The sequence below is a fragment of the Petaurus breviceps genome, unplaced genomic scaffold (assembly GCF_028583685.1).
Source record: "Petaurus breviceps papuanus isolate PSGF00001 unplaced genomic scaffold, PetGlider_PUasm1.0 90847, whole genome shotgun sequence".
NCBI lineage: Eukaryota > Metazoa > Chordata > Mammalia > Diprotodontia > Petauridae > Petaurus > Petaurus breviceps.
Window position 1 is genome coordinate 1,076,396 of NW_027187360.1, and position 19,081 is coordinate 1,095,476.

Here is a 19,081-nt window from a genome sequence, read left to right on the forward strand (position 1 = left end):
AGTGCCTAAGGAGCAACAATGTATGGCTTTTTTTTAAGAAAAAGGACAATTCAGTCACCTTTATGGAACCTATACTAGCCTCCTTTTGTGGAGAAATCATCATTATCACTTTCATAGCAGCAGCCTCCCCCACTAACGGCTTTTTCTGGTGCTGCCTCATTGTGGGGAGGTCTTAGGATCATCGCCAAAGACTGTAAGATAAATTTTTAGTTGTGAGGGATCAGAGGTTATTTAATTCAGTCCTCTTGTTTCACAAACAATTAAGCTGGAGCTCAATAAGTTATGTGACTTGCTCCGTGTCTCCCAGGAATTAGGGAAGTTAGAGGTACGAAGGTCTGAACCCAAATTCTCTGATTCCAAATCCAGCAGCACTCTTCCCGCTCCACTGGCTACACTCTCAGAGTATAACATCTGACCAATCATACCAAAATGTTAAGGATTTGAATTTAGACCCAGTGATCAACTCTATCTTAGCAGCCCACCCTGCTAATTTCAAAGAGGCTCATCCGTATGTGGGTGAATTTTTTGATGACATTAGAAAATTGTCTGAGTCACAAAAAGGTTGTGATCAATCATGAAGAAAATACCATGACAATAAATTAAGGATCTTTGAAATAAGCCACACTCTTGTCTTTCCGAATTGTTCTGGTTTTTATCTTGGTCCCTTTCTCTTCTCTTGTTCAGATTCCCATTCCATCTTGCCCAGAAATGTACAATAGACTCTTATCTAGTCTTTCTTGCTCTAATTTCTCCTCCTCCAATTTCCAATATTCCAATTCCCAGTCATACCCAACACATTTTAAAGATGCTTCTTTCACCATGTCCCTCTCTCCTCTTCTCAAAAACTTTCAATGTCTCCCAGAGTTCCAACTTGATATGTGTTTAAACTAAGCTCAAACCATTTTCCCTCACAATTCATCATTTTCCCTCACTATTCATCTATGTAAATAAACCCCTTGGCTCTAGCAAGACTAGTCTGCTTAAATATAGGTGCACTCCCACTTTGGTAATTTATACCACTCCCCTTATCCCACCTGAAAAGCCCTGGCCCATTCCCTGCCTATCTGAATCTTAGGCTTCCTTCAAAGCTCCAGTTAAGTCCCATCCAGGTATTCCCGTAAGCCTTCCCAACCCATAGTCACATCCTTTTAAACTTAATTTATGGCACCTAACATCGGTTCCTCTCCATTGCTCCTTCGTCACATACTGCCTCATAAGAAATTATTTAGCTTTTCATTTCCATATATATCTAGTCATTCCCTCTCCCCGCCTCCATTCCTGCTATCTCCCCCAGTTTTCTGTCTCTGTCTCATCTCCTGAAATCTAATCTTTTGCCAACACTCTAAGGCCCCTTTTAGCTCTAAATCTATGAAGCCATGAAACTCCCTCCTGGATATCACAATCCCTTAGAATTGTCCCTTAGGATTCTCTAGCTCAATCTTGTCCAAAACAGCTCATTATCTTCACCCTCCCAATTCCCTGGCTTGACCTTCTTTATCTAACAAAAATGCTACCACCCTCCCAGGTACCCAGGTGATCTCTGACCCTCCCCTTGCCCTCAACCTCCATACAAAATCAGTTGCCAAGCCTTGTCCATTCTCCGTCCATATCTCTCACCTCTGCTTCCCCTCTTTAACCACCATCCCACTTCTCTCCTAGACGATTACCAGAGCCTCTTAATTGGTCTCCCTATTTCCAGTATCTCCCCCCCCCCCACCATTAAGCCATCCTTTCCTCAAGTGCCAAAATAATCTTCCACACAGTTCTTTAGGGAGTTTACAGTCTCACTGGAAATATACTGCTTGAGAACATGGGTTATACCTAAGACAAGTAGGTGGTACAATGGATAGAGTGCTGGGCCTGGAATAAGAAAGGCCTGAATCCAAATCCAGCCTTAGACACTTATTAGCTATGTGACCCTGAGCAAGTCACTTTAACCACTGCCTTCCTCAGCTTCCTCATCTGTAAAATGGTGATAACAAAAGCACCTCCTTGCCAGGGTTGTCATAAGGATAAAATGAGATATTTGTAAAGCACTCTGCAAACCTTAAATTACTAGATACAGGCTAGCTATTATTAGTTTATTCTTTGTACCCAACACAAAAGCTGGCACATAGTAGGTGCTTATTAAATGCTTCTCCTAAACCACTTAAGAACAGACAGTAGATTATCCTCTCTTGTCTTTGACAAAAATACCTAGCAAAGAAGTTCCCTGGCCATAAAGACCCATTGAATCACTGAAAGAACAAATCCCCTTCTTTTAGCACAGGACAATTAAGCTAGAAGAAAAGAGTTACAACAATCATCAACCAAACTATTGAAAGAATGCCAGAGTGACAATCCCATCTCTAAGTCCCCTCACTGAAAGGAAAGGAATGGATAAATCTTTTAGCAGGGAGTTGAGGTCATAAAGGCCATAAATTCTGGTTGCTGTTTTCCAACACCAAAAGTAAAAAGAGGGCCTGCCCAGTAGTGAATTTTCTGGGGTCAATGCTGAATTTGGAAAGAAAACAATGTTCTAGTTATAGGCTTTATTATTAATTTGTCCTTGATAAAAAAAATTGGCCTCAAGCTGCCAACAAACACTAAGTTTCTTTTCTGGGCCAAGATAGAAGCTACCGTTTACTAAGGTGGCATACCAATTTCCTCCTTCTTTTGCAATTCCAAAGAGCCCTGGTTTGAAAATGAAAACAGCAGAAGTGCCTCTGGCCTCATCTTTGGGCCAGTTTTGTTTATATTCTAATTCCCAAAGGTCATCATGTAAAAATGAGATATAACAATAGAAACTCAGGTTTCGAAAGCCTCCAGCCTCAAAGCACATTCCTTATAACACAGTCCAGTCAAGCAGGATAGTTACACTCATTTGAGAGACAAAGTGACTTGGCCTAGGGTCAAATACCTAGCAAAAGTCAGAGTTCACAAGATCACAGAATCAAAGAATTGGGGCAGAAGGTGGCCTTAAAGATACCCAGTTCAACCCTCTCATTTTACTGATGAGGAAACTGAGGCTCAAGAAAGACAAAATAGGTCTGCCCAAAGTCATATATGGAGCAGATAAGCTAGCCAGGACTTAGAAAGGCAGTTCTCCTCCAAGTCACTCAGCACTCCCTCAGTTAGCCACAAAATACCTACAGATGGACAGACACTGAGCAACAGAAATGGCCACCTAAGTAAAGCATGCAAAAAAGAAATCAGAGCAATTTATTTCCCTGCAACTTAAGTTCATCCCAACAGCCACATATGAAATCTGACTGATCCTGCAACCATAGCTTGGAGAGTCATTGCTTTTCAACCACAAAAGCCATCCCAAATTCTCCTTTGCTCTTACATAGCAACTACCCCCAAAATCCCAAAGCCCTGGATGACACAGGATTTCTTACTTACCTTTTGATCGAGTAGAGATATCCATGCCCTCTACCACCTCCTGTTCTGTCTTTATCTCCTCTTCAGCCAAGCTGAAATAGAACAAATCATTTTCATGTTTAGACATGCCAAAAAAAAAAAAACCAAGCAAAAATAAAAAGGATGAAGGGGTCCAACTAATTTAACTTAAGACATCTTACACAGTACACTCCACCTTTAAATACTCACTTGATTTTAATGATTAGACTTTACTAGAAATTTATCAGGTTTTGTTTTGGTTTCCAAAATTATTCTATTAGTATTAGAGGCGGGCAGATTACGCTATAGATACTCAAAGTAACTTTTCAGCCAACCGGTTTGATCCAATACTACTCAGCAAGATACCATGTGTCCAAATGTTACAATGGAGCTTGGGGAGAGCAGTTTGCATTGGCCCTATAAAGAGCCTAGACTAAGAAGACATTCCTGAATATTGTTTTGCATAAAAGCATATCAATACAAAATTGCATTTAATGGAGCCTTTCCTTAAGGAGCTCTAAGTGCTTCTAAGACATTAATTATCTAAACCTGACAACATCCCTCGGAGGGAGGGAACTGAAAAAATAATAATAAATTAACAAAATGGGAAAATGTAGGTAGCAGATGAGAAATGAATACCCTGTCTTAAGATTACTCAAGGAACCAGCTGTAGTTGGAAGGAATAGAAGCTCCCAGTCCAGTGAAACTAGGAGGTAGTGATCAATATTCTTTCAAGCTGTGAGCAATTATCCTCTACCACCAAACAAGAATAAGGAACAATTATTTGGAAGGGGGAGGGGAGGAGAGAGGAGAAGCAGTGTTCCTCCTCCTGGGCAGATTTCATTCCCATCCTCCCCTACTAAGCAGGTGCAAACTGCAGTAAACTGTCCCTCCTTTCTTTTCCCCTTTCCCCTCCTCCTCCTCCCCCATCCTCTCCTCTCCCTAATCCAGTCCACCTCTCTCCTTCCCCAAATTATTCAAGGTTGATGAGGAAAGCAGGTGAGTTCTTTTCTTTTTCCATTTCAAGCTGTAAAACTACACAAAATGTTTATTTCGTTTTTATAGGCGCATATGGGCAAATTATTTAAGTACCAGCATTTTCATCCCCAGAATTCATTTTGAAACTGAACAGAAAAATAGAATGCCAGAGCTGGAAGGGCCCTTAGAACACAGCCGAAAGGCAGGGTTAGAAAGGACCTTTGAACATAGAACATAGTAAAGATCATGGAGTTCAGTCACCTCATTTTACAAAGGAGAAAATATGAGGCCCAAGGTCACACAGCTGGTGAATGGCAGAGCCAGGAATAGAAGCTATGTCTCTAGTTTTCTTTCTATTACTCTGGGTAAGCTCTGATTTATTTTTAATTCCAAGATTATATACATTAGGTTTTGATGGAGAATTTTAATTTTTTTCTTAATACCTCAAAATGACAACACTGAAAAACTGCATTCTGACAAGAATCAGACCCAAGGCAATCCCCTAACTAGGAGATATAAGTCACGATTAAGCTATCCTTTCTGGATTGCAGCCAACTACATTGGAACTATATCGGATATAGAATAAAGGGGCCAAGGTTCAAATAATACAAGAATTAAGGCTGAAACAATATAATGAGGAACTTCTTAATAATCAGAGCTGCCCAACAAAGGAATGGGCTGCCATGGGAAATAATGAACTAACTCCATCATCTGAAACTCTACAAGTAAAAGTTGGCCTACCGTCCAATCAGCGGTGGAGGGAAGTCCCAATTTGGATAGAATTTGACTAAATTATCCTTAAAGTGCCTTCTATCTCTTTGCTCTAAAGTCTTGTCCACCTTAAAGATTCTATAATCTAAGGTCCCTTCCAAGTCTTAGGATTTTGTGAATAAATATAGCCAACACGGGTATGGATAATATTCCTTCCCTCCAAGACATGGCATCAGAAGATTGCATCAGACAAGATAAAGGTGGAGAGGTGAAGAGACAATGTAAAGAGAAGACAGGGAGAAATTATGAAAGGGTCCCCACAGATCTAAAATTCAGGATTTTAGAACAGTGGACAGAAGAAAGAAAAGCTGGGAAAAAAGGAAGGACATTCTGAATCAAGTCTGAATTACAGTAACAAAGCTTTGTCCCACTCAGATTTCACCATCCCAATCATTATTTCATTTGTACATACCTGTGCTTCAAAGGATTTAATTATAAGTTATAAAATTCATGAACTCTCTTTTTACAAACAAATGATTGATATGTTTTCCCAGATAGTTTTCAATGGAATGAAGCATCCTAGCTTCAACATAATATAACAGGAATGGCTGAGGATGATTTTTACATTAATACTTTTTACCTTGAGTCCAGAGAACCAAAGAAATAATAAACATTCTACACTTGGAATTTACATTCACCCCCCCCCCCCCACCATGGGCTTTGCAAGCTGATGATTCGCTTTCTTGCCTGAGGTGGCTGAAAATAAAATATGACCAATTTCTAGTGCTTCTAGCACAAGGTGGATGGATGGTTAATTTCAAAACCAAAACAAAATGAGCTATTTGGGCCTTTTCCTTACTAATTCTATAATTTCTCCCACTAAAATCCTATATGAAACACTAAACTTCTTGAAACTGATCAGATGCTTTGAATTACAGAACTTTTGAGATTTAACCAAAACATGCCATGGTAGAAGAAAAAACAACTGCACCAATAAAAGTCATAACCATTTCAGCAGTGACAAAAAAAAAGAATTTCAAAGGTATATTGATTACAGAGAATGAATTCAAAAGAACAATAATTTGGCTTTGTTTTTAGCGCAAGAAAACTGGACATCCTATGAAAGAATGCTGGTAAGAGGTTTTAAAATGCAATTTAGTTACCTATTTGCTATCTGCTGCATAGTTTAAAATAATCAATTCTAGGTGGGAGGAAAAAGTTAAACTGTTCTACATATCCCAACATTAGTAATAACACCACAAGCTTTCTTCTAGCAAAAGAGAAGTACAATACTTCTGAAAAACATCTTTCTCAGAGAAAAACATTATTGTTTCAGATGGCAAATACATACATATTGCATCAAAATAAATGAGACGGCAGGGCAACTATAGTTAAGGAAAGCACTTGATTTACACTAACAATGACTAGGAAACAAAATTAGTCATTCTGCATAGCCACATCTTAAGAGGCTTCCTTTTTTTCTGCATCACTGGTCTCATTTTGGTTTCATGCTGAAGCACTATGGTCTTTTACAGAATAACTAAGCATCGTTTCTGAATCTCTTCCTAAGAATTCCCTAGAACCTGTCTCAATGCATCCTGCACCTTCATGCATTCACACTGAGAACAGTTCAATTCTTTGAAAAACAGGCTAAATGAACTGCATTTTTTTTTAAAGCCAGTGGCATCTGAAATCGTGCTGTTATCACTCCTGCCATTAGCTGGACTGCACACATAATAGCCACTGACAACATGGTGGAGCTTTCCCCAATAGTGAGCTGCTGCTCCCTAAATAGAATAAACTGAAAAATAAAAATAAAGAAACAAACAAGCTCCGCTCAATAAGCTAACATTACTTTGTAATCCAGTTTTATGGCTAAGGAAAAGGGGATGGAGATCAGTAGTAGGGAAAAGTGAAGAAAGATGGGAAGTCACTCATTTTTCAACCTAAAAGGGAAAATTCACTATGAACTTATCTGACTTCTATTCAATAGTTTTTCTCCCTCAGAAATGGTATCACTGATTTACCTTAACAGTGGTGACATGACTTGGCTTGTGTCTCAGAAACTGTTACATTTCAGACAATTTAAACAACAAACAGTGCCAACAAAATAAAGCCAAAAGCATTCAGTCCCTGCAATAACAATATTCCTTACCCAATGCATAAGTATGACCATATCTAGACTTGCATCTTAACCTGCTTTAGCTACAAAGAGAAGATTTTTTATAAGTTGCAGATGAACTGCTGCACACCTTAGGGTCTGCTTTTAAACCTTCTTGTTAATAATTCTGAGAAGCCCATGCAAGATGCTAATTCCCAAGTATGTTCTCAACACATCTGAGGAATAAGGCACGTTTCCCACCCCCACCCGATTTGGGCAGAAAATGCCTAGATGCGCACAATACCCAGATATTTCATTTCCCAAAATGCCCCCTATCACCTTGACATTTAACCAAAACTACCTGACAGATTTGGAAAGTCCCATCAACAAGCAAACACAAGATTTTGGTCCTCCCCCATGAGAATCACACCACTTCAAGGGCAAGATGTATGCCCTCTGAAAGATCTTTGTTGTTCTTGTTTTCATTAAAAATACTAATTTGTCTATCTTCTCCCCAAGATGATTCCTTCCTCCATTCCCTCTAATCACAGGAGTGAACAGCACATATAAACCATGATTCTCAAAATCTGCAATTAATCGAAGTTGGGGGTGAGGAGGAAAGGTTAGCATGCCATGACTGAATAAATTGCAGCTTTATATAAGCACTCACCTATTAACAGCCTCATACCCATCGGTAGCTATGCTACTCATGCAGGATTCTTAAAATGGCGTCTGGCAGCCCTGCAATGCCTCATTCCTGCACTCACTGTGGCTAAAATGGTAGCAGTTTATTCAACAACTCTATCTCTCGTTTAAACAGCAATACTATTTTCCAAGTCATCTTCTAAATCTCAGAAATGGGAAAAGAGGACCAAAGGACTCCTGACAACCAAGCATTTAGCTAAGAACAGACAAATAATGACAAGGCAGTTTGTGAAGTCACAGGTTACTAAGGAAAGCCTGACCCCTCACCACACAGCTGGGTGATGAAGCCTCTTGTTCTGAGCCCCTGAAAAAGCATAAATCCAGTTAAGGGGTTAAAAGGTCAGTAATTATATCAAGACTCCATGGCAAAAACCGTATGCAAAAGAAAATCAGGCAGGATCAGGACAACAGCAAATAGCCAAGAATTTTAAATGTGTACTGAAACGGTTCATTCCCTCCACAATGTACATTAGAAAACAGCTCAGCATGCCAAAAGGAATAGTTAAATGGAAGTGTTTGAAGTCCAGTCCATGGTCTGAAAAGTCATGCAAGCTAAGAGAGTTCTTAAACTGAGGCCCAGGCAAAATAAACACGTTTATTGCCTTTTAAACCTCTTCAGAAGCCCACAAGAAGTTCTGAGCCAATCATGCCCACAAAGAAATATTACATTTATGACATATATGTTACATATCGTAGATGCACAGATGTATCAGGAATATGAATGCAAAAAGGATAATGCTTGTTTTAATGCTGCTGATAAAATACTGACACAGTTAATTAACTGGTGCTACAACAGTTCCAATGTTAAAGAGACACAATTTGAACCTGCATTAAAAAGAAAAAATATTAATAGACATGTCCATGTCCAGCATACTCACAAATTAGATTCTCGACAATTCACTCAGAATTAACAATACATTTCTAAACCCAGTTTGGGGGCCAAACTCACAGCCTAAGAGTGGATAATGCACAGTTCACTGTTTCAGGAGGAATCAGGGTTGAGAATGACCTCACATTCTTTTACATGGCTAGCTAGAGCTCCAGGGTGACCGCTCTTAGCTCTAAAGGAGGAAAGAGGGCACTTCCCAGAGCCTGTCTCCCTAGCATTGCAGGGGTTGGGCAGCCTGTATGGTAACTGCCTGCCTTTCTGCTGCCATAGCTGTAGGTCTCACTCACATGGCTACTACATGCTTGTTGGCCATTAATGAAAATGGGGGTGGGGAGTCAGGGATGAAGTGGTGGTTGAAAGGGAAGAAAAATTGCAGCCTGGCTAAGTAACTGAAAGCCAAAAGGGCAAAGCCTTGTGAAAGAAAGAGAGGGAGGGAGGAAGGAAGGAAGGAAGGAAGGAAGGAAGGAAGGAAGGAAGGAAGGAAGGAAGGAAGGAAGGAAGGAAGGGAATAAGGAAGAAAGAGAGAAAGGAAGAAAGAGAGAAAGGAAGAAAGAGAGAGAGAAATACTAATAGAGGGGTCTCTAGGCATTTTTTTTTAATACTAAATCTCCTTAGTAGAAAGGTAAAGTCTCCCTGGGAATATGCCTTCCTCAATGTCACTAGAAGCATAAGGGAGATCCAGTACTCAGATGCCAGAAAGTCCTTTGCCACAGAAAGAGAGAAAGAAAACAAAGAGATCACATATTTGAAGTGGTTTCTATAATAAACCTACCTTTTCCTTCTGGGTTTCTGAGTGACTATCATCACTTTTTAAGAAGTGACTCATTTCCCCCTAGCCCTATTTAGTGAATCTCTGAACCAGTGTCTCCTCTGCTTATGAAAGGGAGATGTTTTGTTTAATTTCAAACAACAAAGCTATTGTTTTCATCCCTAATTTATAATCCAGGAGGTCCTTTGTTTCTATCTTTCCACCCAAATCTTTAGGAAGCCAATTATAAAAGTGAGTGGATTTGGCACCAACTGGCTAATCATATCCAACCTGAGCAATCAGAATAACCCTTTGGTAGAAAGTTTACAGAGTGATTATATACAATTAACTTCTAGTTCCACCAGAACATTGGCTATTTTCTGTGTAGCCTAATAAAACCAGTTATTTTTTTCCCCCTGCAATGATCTCCACACCTCATCTTTCAGCTTCAGGAAATCACTCCTTTAAAGTCTAGGAGAGAAGAAATCAAAGCCAGTTTGCCTGAGTTTTGTTCCTTACAGAGCAGGGCAGCCTGTCCTGTACGTGACACACTCCTGCTGCTGCTTCTCATTCTCATTCTATAAACAGGACAAAAGATGGGACATTATACCTTGACAAAGCACACCAAATACATGAAATTCTTCAGCTTGGCTTAGTTACTTTACTTAGATGGAACAAAGATGGTAGAAATTTCCAGAAGGGCCTCTCAGTCTAGCCACTGCAATTGTCAATCTTTAACCTACCCTTAGCAACGATTGGTGCAAAGGCTGCTTGGAGAATCCTGATTGGACTGCTCTGTGAGACAGCACTGCTGTCCCTACCTAGTCTCAGACATCTTGCTGCAATGCAGACATTTATTTTTTTTTCTGTAAACTATAAAAGAATTATATTTAAGTAATTAAAAATAGGAAACTTCAGCAGACTCACGATGCTGTGGTCTCAGTTCGAAGGACAAGGACAGCTTGTTCGAGGCTGTAGACTTCAGTCAGCAGTGAGTCTGAGGCTGGATATGTGAAACAGATCCTTCCTTTAACAAAACCTGTGGGAGCCATTTTAATGCAAGCTTTTCGATTACATCTCCCTTGCCCTAGCTTTCTTACATGAAATATACAGAATGTTAGTTCATGTTCAGTTCTCAAAATCCAGCTGCTGGTCACCATAGAGGCATATATAGCTGTATATAGGTTCTAAGGAAGGTGATGTGCCTTAAGATATCATTTGCATTGACAGCAATTAGGTAAGAACAAAGAAAGCAGTTAAGTGTCTGAACTTACTTCTGTGATGTACTTGCTATGACTTTATGCACTGCAAAAATCATTCAAGAGCGTAGCACTCTGTACCCTTAACTTTCTTAAGATGCTGCTCTGTGTTTGAACATTCTTTTATCAACTTACAATCTGGTACATTTCTCCTCATTAAATGAGCTTTTCAGTTGGAGCTAAAGGTGTGGGTTGAAGGAAACTACAAAAAAAGGGGATTCTTTTATTCATTAAGTTGGCATGAAACAATAACTGATTACAAAACAAGCATTTGCAAAGTCATACTGGATGGATCTCCAGACTAGAAATTTACAGAAGGAACTTCCTAGAGAAATTCTGGAGAGAGACACATTAAGCAATCTGTTTTTCCCTTGCAATTCCTAAGTACCCCATTAGCATAAGAAAAATGTGGCAAAAAAAAAAAAAACAACCCAACAACTGGGAAGAAACATGCATACATACAGATGTGTAGGTCCAAGCTGGAATAAAAGTACATAATCTGTTCAAGGTCAGTTCCTGAAGTAAAGGAGGTTTTGTCCTGGATGGCATTTCATACTGCATATAACATCTTAAAACATAAGGAACAACATAAGCCCCTTTCCAGTGTTTAAGAGGAAGATAGATACTGCTGAGGACTAAAACTTTATTACATCTCATAAGCAAGAAGAACTACTATAGTGAGCTCTAACCTCCATACACACCAATTAAGGGTCTAGCAACACAGTAAGTAGAACATTTTTTTTTTTTGCTGGCCGGGGGTAAACGGAAGTATAAGCTTCAATCTTAGCAGGTTATCCAAAAAAAAGAGAAAGAAAGAAAAGAAACCCAAAAGGGTACTCAAATTAATACAGTTTACATGCACAAGTCACTTAAAAACAGATACTGTTCAATGCTCATTTGTGCCTAGCCCCCAACAGTGCCCTCCTCACCTGCTGCACTAACTACCCCCCTGTTAAAATCCAAAAATGTTTTGAAAAGTATTAAAAATGTCCACATCCCAGGGCACTGCTTACTTACCAACCAGGGTGCAAGCAACCGTCTCATTTTTCCAGTTAAGAAGATAGAACCAGGCTGGCAGATTTGGGAATTGATCAAAAAGGAAATTTTTGAAAGAGTTACGTAGTATTAAAAACACACAGACACACACACACACACACATACATACTCAACAACATGTAATGCTGTCTGTCATGAGCCACACATGATTTTCTTCCTCTGCCCTCCACAGCAGAGGGCTGAGGAGGATACAGTGTGTGTGTGTGGGGGGGGGGGGGGGGGGAGGGGGGGAGAAGAGAAGCAAAGATAAAAAGATACATTATTGCACTTAATCATGCAAGAGAAGAATGCTAAGGATTTTGTTTTTAATAAGTCATTCCTTCAGATTTATTGTTTTATTACTGCATGCTGTTTTTGTCTATTCCCAGCCCCTACCCCTAGCCCCTTAAAAAACTCCCCAAAGACCAGAAGGAAGACTTTTTGGAAACATTTTGTCTCCAGGCTGCTCTTCAGAAGGAGCACACACTGTTGGACTGTAAGGAAGGAAACATTTGATAACCCATTTCAAGTTAAGATGCACTGTATTACAGAAAGGATGAAGCACACCAAACACCTAGGCCCAATTGTTAAAATCTGTCATTAGCCCTTTCTGCTGATGGCAAGGTTTCTCCCCAAGTCCAGATTCTCATAGACAGAAGTGAGTTTAGCTGCTCCTTACCCAGTTTGGAAAGGTAAACTTGCCTGGTCTGCTGTCTGCCTTCCTAGGCTCCCTGTAGGGCAGTTAAATGCATCTGCTCCCTTACCTTCCATTTTCTCCCCTAGCAGGCATGTGAGCCAGAGACAATAGTAACAGCCACACTGCTCAGAGAGAGAAAGCTTCTTTGGAATACCAGGACCTGGAGACACTCTAAAGAAGCCCCATCCCCTGGTGAAAGAGTAGGTATGCCAAGGTTTGGCCAGTTTGAAAAATAAAGATATGGCTAATGGCTACTGACCATGTGACCCAAGAAAGCACATTTAAACAGTTGCAACTTAATAAAGTGCTGTGGGGTGAGTTTTGCTCCACAAATCCCAGAGAACCAAACTGTTAACCCACAATTCATATGTCTCAGAGAAAAAAAAATGGTAAAAAGTAAGGCTTACCTCTGTGGATGCATTGTTAACACAGTGTTATGTCAATACTTATAAAACATGGAGGACAGGCACTAGAACTCACACAGAAAGGGTTTGGCACTTCAGCTTGATGATCTGTCTTCCTAATAAAAGCTAATCCTGGATTGGCTCCTGCAGTAAATCTGAATGTAAAGCTTCAGGGGATTGGCTGAAACACTTCCTGAGCGATTATCTTTGTGCAGCCCTGGTGAGCAGGAGCCATCCTGTGCATAGAAAAAGACAGGCTAAGCTAGGCCTTTTTCAGCAAGGGAAACTTGGGAAAGCAGCCCCCGAATGAACTTCCTCCACACCCTGATTAGATTTCTGAGCAGAGGAAGGAGCCCTCCGTCAGGCTGCCCAAATCCTGAGTTCAGGGAGCTGGGATTAGCACTGCTCCTGAGAGGTGTTCAGAGAGCCTTGAAGCCTTCCTAGCTCCCAGACAGACACAAGCAGCTCTTCTTTCAGGGAGGAAAACTCTCAGCAGTTTCTGCAACTAACAGACTTACTGAAGTCTGACCTCTGAGTCAGGGAAAACTTTAGGGAATGGACGAGAAAGGGGAGAAATCCCAGGAGGCATGCTCCAGAAGAGCAACAGAAAGGAGACAGACCTGGCACCACACAAAAGGGGCATTCCCCATAACCATTACTTGTCAGTAATACAAGTACTCTATATTTGTATGAATACAACACCACCCCCCTCGGCCTGATGCTGGGGAGCCCTCCAGCAGGAACCCCCGCTGAGTGAGAGAGCGGGTCCACAGAGCCAAGTGGTTAAAATGGTCATGTGGTTAGGGATTTACAAGCCATCTCAACAACATGGGGGGAAAGCACACATTTCAGACAGCAAGGAGGTGCAGTCTGCTGGGCCAGAGTGCCCTGGGGTCTACCCCCTCTTTGTTAATGCAGTGAGGAATAACTAGGTTTGAGGCTCTCACACCAGATGCCTGAATTCACCAACTTCTCCCCTCCCCCCACCCCTGAGGCCTGCTAAACCTGTCAGTTAAACAAAAATCCTGACTTCCGTCTCAGCCTGCTCTGGCTACAGCTTCCTGCCTATTAACCCTCTCATATTCAATCCCATTGGAAAAAAAAAAGTAGGCCCAGAAGAGGACAACTGTGTGAATTTCTGGACCTGTGGAAAAATACTCGCTGCAGAGCTGTATCATTTCACAGGGAGCTAGCCGAAAACCTCCTGCGGCTGGGGCACGGCAGCCTGGAGCCCGGGAAGCCATCTGAATGAGAATAGAGGAAGATGTAAAAAATTAGCTAGGGGAAAAGGCAGCCAGCACAACCCTGGGCTTTCCTTCTGACTGGGAGGGACGCGGCTGGGTCTTTACACTGAACACAGAATCCAACCAGCTAGCTAACCCAATCCGAAGCAGAACAATGAGCTTTTAAAAGAGAGAGACAGAGTGTGTGCGTGTGTATGAGTGTGTGTGTGTGTGTGTCTGTGCATGTGTCCGTGTGTTTTTAAACAGAAGCAGTACAACAACTGGCCTTTTTCTCCCCTGAGGCAGGTGGGGCAGTTATTTCAATGTGTTGCCCCACCTGGAGAGCCAGTAGGGGAAAGGGCATTTCCTGGACTGGGAATTGGGAAACCTGGGTTTGAACCTCAGCTTTGCTCCTCTGGCCCTGAGTAAGCTTGGCCGAGTCATTTCCCTTGTCTTTTCTGGATCCTACTCTGTAAAATAACCTAGTCCCTTACAATTTGTTTTCCTAAGATCCTTTTCTTCCCTCATCTTTGGGGGCTTACTCCCAGGAAGATATTAACTACTTTCCAAAGGCATCTCATAATCCCAGAGATTCTAAAAGCACTATAAAATTTTTCCCTATGTTTTCTCCCCAAACCTCCTTTGTGATTTCCTAGGGTCCCATTCTCCCCTCATCTTTGGGGGCTTACTCCCAGGAAGATATTAACCACTTTCCCAAAGGCATCTCATAATCCCAGAGATTCCAAAAGCATTATAAAATCTTTCCCTATGTTTTCTCCCAAAACCTCCTTCACAATTTCCTAGCGTGGGCCCCCCCAAGAAGGAAGTGTCAGGTTCCAGAAGGAGGATCTTAAACCGTCCAGAAAAGTTTCTGTTGCTGTTGTTAAGTCAAGAAGCTACTTAAATAAGATTGAAGTAGCGACCTGAAACAAGAGCAGCTAGACAAACATGATTCTTCCGAGGCTGAACCAGAGCTCCAAAGGCAGTTCTACCATATGCCAAAGGCTGAAATCATGGGGTAATAAAAGTCTCTCTTCCAACTCTGAGATGTGGGTTTGTTTGTTCTTCCACAAAGAAAATGGAGAGATGATAGTTCTCTGCCTGCTGCATGGGCAATGGATCCCCTTCCTCAACCATGCACTGAGGATGTATCAGTTCCTGTCCAGGGACTTGAAGGGGCAGGTTTAATAACAGGGGCAAAATTAAAACACACACTAGATTATATGAATTGGGCCTTGCTCTCTGAAACAAAGGGATGGCCTTGTCTTTTTCAGAATACAAAGGTCAGTGCCAGCAGGGGCACAGCATTGCCCTCCACCCCCGAGTTACAAGGGCTGGGCTGACTACTCAATATAGCACCAAAATACCAAGACACTAACACAGGGTTCCTTCATGGGGAAGGGAGAGGACTAACAGAATTTGGCAGGGTGCTTGACAAAGTCAGTAGGGCAGATATTATTGTCACCACTTTACAGATAGGGAAAGTGAAATTACCCACCCAAAGTCAGTCAGAGCCAAATCCAGAAACCTAGTTTTAACTACACAGCTGAAGTATGGGGTTAAATTTTCCTGGGCTGGCCTGGAAATTCACACTGTACCATGTATGTAACATTGTTACCATGGGGAGAGGCATTCTGAATTAAAAGCAACCAGCTCACAAAGGAATTTGGGAGACATGAGAGTCTGCAAACCAGAGGAGTGCTACAGGATGGAAGGGGAGAGCATTTTGGTATCTAAGCAGGAAATTAAAGTGTTCCAATTATGCCAGTGGATTTTAACCCGAGGGCTGTTCCTTGCATAAGCAGTCTCTCCTCCTCTGCCCACTGCAAATGTTTTCTGGGGCAAAGAACAGGACCAGGCTGAAGGTTTTGCTCTATTTCAGAAGTGCTATTAACATTGAGAGAGCTATTAGGTTATCTAGAAAACAGCTCAATTGGTTAGTTAAAAAAAGGAACCATAAAGTCAGGTACGGAGGGAATAACACTATCAAAAGGCATGAAAATTTAGCTGGGCACTTAAAGCTATTTTCTGTTTTGGAGTTAAATTCCTTCAAGAATCATAGAAAGAAGGAGCTGGGAGTGACACTGGAGCAAAGAATACAGAATGTCTGAGCAAGAAAATGGAAGGCCAGAACTGGAAAAAAAAAACTTAAAACAGAGAATGTCAGAACAGGAAGGGGCTTTTGAACAAGTAAGGCCTGAGCTGGAAAAGACCTTCAAATATGAAATGTCAGAACTTGGCAAGACTTTAAAACATAGAAAATGGACTGTCAGGGAAGGAAGAGGCCTTAGAACATAGAACATCAGATCAGGAAGGAACCTTAGATAGTGAGAGCTTACAGGGACCTTAGGCACATAAAGGACTTCATTCCCCGTACCAGGGTAAAAGGGAAAACTTGAAAACAAAGAACACCCTTTTCTTCATCCCTCCAATCTGGATTCCAGTTTCTCCATAACCTAAAAGAAATTTGTCCAATTTCTATGTCCCTGTTAGGAAATTGGTACAAGTTCAAACAAGCACAGAGAAAGGAGATGTTTAGAAACTGCACTAAACAAAACTGAACATATTACATTTCCAGGATAGGAGCCTGAGTTTGAACAGGAAACATGGCTACCAAAAACTGGCAGAGAGTGGGCTCCAGGGAGTTCTGGGGAAAAGATAGGTCCACACAGAACCTTATCTGCCAAACCTCTCATCGGCAGCTGAGGTCCCAAGCAAACAGTGGCCAGCTAAAAAGAATCCTAAGGCCTCTGGCCACAAGCCAGCCACGTGACATCGACAACACAAGACCCAAAAAACCTGCTCTCAGAGATAGTTCCTTATTCCACAAATGAAAATAAACACACTTTTGGTTATCTATCTCAGTTTAACAACATGAGTTTGTTATTTGAAGAAGAGACTTATAAGTATTTTGTTCTGTAAAATTTCGGTTAATTCAAGCTGGAATTTTAAAAGCAACTACAGTTTCATAAGTGCTTGATATCTCTCCTTTGCAAAGGTATAGTTCTGTCAAGATATGAATAGGGAATCTAGATATCACCACTATGAAGGAAGTTAATCACCTACATTTTCCCCCAGGGGACAAAGACAGCTTGATGCAGACTGCAGACTCTCCCAAATGCAACAGAATCATAGGACTGGGTAGAAACCAAGAGACCTAAGTTCGGTTTCTAACTCTTCCATTAACTGTGTGACCTTGGGCAAGTCATGGTGTGGGGGGGGAAGGGGGGTTCTCTGCAAAATAAGTGGGAAGAACTATATCCTGTCTAAAGCCCTAACACTGAAAGACTGAATTTGGCAGAAACTAATTGAAAACTAACCTATATTAAGAGAAAAAAAGAATTTGGAAACTTGAAAGCCTGTGAGTGGATGAAAGTTCAGGCAGACTCTCAAGAAATCAAGATGGTTCAGAGAGCATAAAAAAGAAGGCCCTCTGAAAATGTATTGTTACATATTTGGAATCCTCTCTTATGTTCTGCTATGCACACAACACACTTTTTTTTTCTTTCTAACTCTGTATTTAAGTTTATGTTATGTTTTTGTTTCTTTTCGCTATTCTGCATTTCTTCTGGAGTTTTGAGTCTAAAATAAAATTTTGAGGGGAAAAAAAGGCCCTCTTTTTTTAATTTATTATTAGTTTTCAACATTCATTTCTCAAAGATTTTTGAGGTATAGATTTCCTTCCTATATCTCCCCTATTCCCCACCCCAAGATGGCCAGCCTACTGAATATGACTTCCCCTAATCTGTCCTCTCTTATAGAGAAGGCCCTCTTTTAAGGGAAGAAACAAAGAAAGAAAAGGAAAGTAACTGGCCTGAAACCATTAAATAATAATAGCCCCATTTACAATAGTGGTTTAAGATATGCAAAGATCTTTGCATATAAAATCTCAAGCGATGCCCCAAACAAGCCAATAAAGCAGATGGTATTATTATTGTCATTTTACCAGACAGGGAAACTGAGAGTTTTAAGTAACTTGTCCAAGACCACACAGGCAATGACAGTCGGGATTCAAACCCAGGTCTTCCAGTTATGTGGCTGGTACTCAGTCAACTGCTCCAAACATAGACAGACAATAATAATCCCTATGAAAATCAATAACAGATCACATTAACATAGTCCTTTAAGGTTTCCACAACATGACATAGGCATCCTCTCGGAGTTTCACGGGCTCATCTATAAAGTGGGTTGATTAAGTGACGTCTACGGTCCCTTGCAGCTATAAATCTATAATTTTATAAACAACCCTGGGAAGGAAGGTCTATCATTATGACCATAAAGAATAAGGAAAATGAAACATAGTGATTGGTCCAGAGGGTTTAGCCTAGGTCTCCCTGACTCTAAACCTAATACTCTATTCCCTGCCTAAGTAATAGAGGCATTCAATTCCTGCTCCTTGACCTCCAATTCCTGATGTCATGGTCCTCTCTTCTACAGCAAAAGACAAACAACAACTCAGGAATGAAACTCATTATGCTCGGCTTGTTAAGAATATAAAAATGGAATACAAGTCCCCAATATCACCTGGCTTAGAGTTTGGTACAAAATGTTAAATGTATCAGAAGGTTTACACAAACAAGAGCTCCCTGGAATCCGGGAGGAAAAGGCCATTATGCACTTACTAGATCAGAAGATACCTGGAACTTGAGGTCGACTTCAAGATGGGTAGGAATTCAGCAGGTAAAAAGGTGGGAGAGGAGACATGAATGAGTTTTCATACTTAAAAAGGAAACAAGGAGACAGGAAAACACAGGTCTTTTCCAAGGAGACAGAACAGACCACAGCTGTTGTCGATATAGATCAGGACAACTGGAAATGGCATAGGATTCAGTGGGAGACCTGGGCCTTATCAAGCTAAGGTCCTTAACAGGTATCAGTTTGACTGAAGCAAAGCCCATTCAGTGATTAAGCCAAGGTAAGAAATGAGGGAAAGAATGGTCTCTTTTACCT

At 41.0% G+C, this 19,081-nt stretch overlaps 1 protein-coding gene across 15 annotated transcripts in view; it reads right to left on the minus strand.

The window, feature by feature from the left end:
* Window positions 1-19,081, minus strand: part of ZMYND8 (zinc finger MYND-type containing 8) — a 540,997-nt gene that overhangs the window by 103,473 nt on the left and 418,443 nt on the right. For 6 of the 15 annotated variants that reach the window (XM_069072350.1, XM_069072348.1, XM_069072346.1 and 3 more), the window contains one exon: window positions 3,385-3,455. In XM_069072350.1, the coding sequence (XP_068928451.1) occupies window positions 3,385-3,409 (25 nt within the window). In that variant the 5' untranslated portion in view covers window positions 3,410-3,455. Of the gene's footprint in view, window positions 1-3,384; window positions 3,456-11,789; window positions 12,885-12,911; window positions 13,120-19,081 lie in introns of those variants that run through there. The other 9 variants (XM_069072360.1, XM_069072342.1, XM_069072340.1 and 6 more) reach the window with 8 other exon arrangements.